This window comes from Suillus subaureus (assembly GCF_016647635.1).
Source record: "Suillus subaureus strain MN1 chromosome Unknown BJ212scaffold_220, whole genome shotgun sequence".
NCBI lineage: Eukaryota > Fungi > Basidiomycota > Agaricomycetes > Boletales > Suillaceae > Suillus > Suillus subaureus.
This window is the reverse complement of record NW_024538776.1, coordinates 17,259-19,074: the sequence shown is the minus strand read 5'-3', so window position 1 is coordinate 19,074 and position 1,816 is coordinate 17,259. Positions and strand designations below refer to the sequence as shown.

The window sequence follows — 1,816 nt, the reverse complement described above, 5'->3', positions numbered from 1 at the left end:
TTTGTGCTAAACATTTGCAGCGGCGAAAACGTATCTCGCAGGCAAGCATTTCCCCTGGAAGCTGGCAGGAAGACAGCTGCGGTATACGCTGAGTCGTACGACCTCCGGGACTTTTCCTATGGCAACCTTCCCGCGGTTTCACAGTGGTTTAAAGACAATATACACATGATCTTGCAAGAATACGCACCGAATCACCCTATACAGAAAGAAGACGTCTTTCTTGGTACGTGCAGGACAATGTCTACCTCCCTGGCTTAGTCTGAGTAACGTTGTTTCGTAGTGACGGGCACTGTAAACGCGCGCGACTACGCTCTCTTTGTGGCCGATCCCATCTCGTCAGGGGAGGCATACTTCAACGTTTTCTCTTCTCGCAGAGCGAATCATCCATGGGGCGCTTTCACGATCAAATCTGGTGGCAAAGAGTTCTTCCCCGCGTCGACCAACTTCACGAGTAAGGTATCGCTGACCCACAAGATCTGGGATACCATACTCCTTGCGCGACTTCGCTTTGCGCCTGATGCAGAGGAGCCGACCTTGAATTAAGAGGCATCATCTCTCTCTTCTTACCCAACGCATTAGCTACCTACCTTTTTTTCTGTTTCCTGCACTGTTACTGTTCCAACGGACAAATCGCCGATTCGCATTGTATGTATGGATATATCATGTTTTGTAACGAGTTTCGCACACGTGTACCATATCAAAGCAATCAGATTGACGACGGTAGAAGACGACATGAATCAATCGCCATAAACGTTAACACGTTTCTCAGAGTGCATATTGGTATCAGGAATGTGTGGTCCTTACACCGGACGTTTGCAGAACTTTCAGGGGAATTATGGTGCCTATGGCAAAAGGTAATCAGCTTGACTGAAGTAGACGCTCTAGGAGAGTAGGACAATTGACGACCTACATAGTATTAATAATAAAATGTGTTGGTCGGTGGTCATGAGAGAGTTGAAGAAAGTAGATCATCGAGTCGCGCTCAGAGTCCAGAACAGGGTCCACGAGACTTGTGCTCCTCACAAGAAAGCATAAAATCGGTACCTTGGAAAGAAGGGATAGGATAGCATACCACACTTCAACAAGAAGCAGGCTTGAAAGGATAACACGGTGGTCTGGCTTTCCATACTGCAATACTATACGATCATTGCAATGAGGTGTCATATGAGCTCACGTTGGCAAATCCACACCATAGAAAGCCCATCTGTCGGTTCAAGTTATGCACTAGTAATGTGACGATGGGAGTGACGAAGAAACGAAATTCGACAGTTGAGAATACGGAGAACGAACCGACCACCAACTAGATCGCATTCGATATCAAGTAACTTTCGCACTTAGCTCTGGCTTGGTCCTGAAAGTTTTTAGGAGAGTGATGGGATCCGTGGGGTGGAAAATCAAATGTACTGAAGTTGATTCATGGTGGCACTCAGTGGGCCACAAGGGCCCAGCATCACTTGGATTATGTAGTTGTTTGGTTTATGTACAAATGTAGATCTGGAAATGCTTATGTACGATCGTTACTATGCTGATACCATCGATACCGTCTTACTTTTTGGATCTCAATCATGGCACCCAGAATTAACGCACGGGATAGGGAAGCTCTCAGGGTTCTGCCTCGGTTGATGCAGGTGTGCTTGAATCCCCCCAGAAGGCACGACAACGCTGACTTCTTGTTTCTCGCTGTCATAGCGTAAAATTGATGGGGCATTGCGTGGCTCAGTTGAAGATCTCCGAGACGTTGTTGGTAGTCTCAATCAACTCAAGGATGTCACGCCACTTTTGCTTCCCGTCTTTCACGCACAACTGGAGGCATACC

At 47.0% G+C, this 1,816-nt stretch overlaps 1 protein-coding gene across 1 annotated transcript; it reads right to left on the bottom strand.

Annotated features, from left to right (window-relative positions):
- Positions 1-482: 482 nt before the first annotated feature.
- Positions 483-1,419, bottom strand: BJ212DRAFT_390222 (uncharacterized protein). The gene is made up of 4 exons (XM_041343083.1): positions 1,291-1,419; positions 1,175-1,204; positions 911-1,119; positions 483-842 (listed from the first exon to the last, which is right to left on the bottom strand). The coding sequence occupies exons 1-4, from the start codon at positions 1,309-1,311 to the stop codon at positions 707-709; spliced, it is 396 nt and encodes a 131-aa protein (XP_041185462.1). The 5' UTR covers positions 1,312-1,419; the 3' UTR covers positions 483-706.
- Between the last annotated feature and the right edge of the window lie 397 nt (positions 1,420-1,816).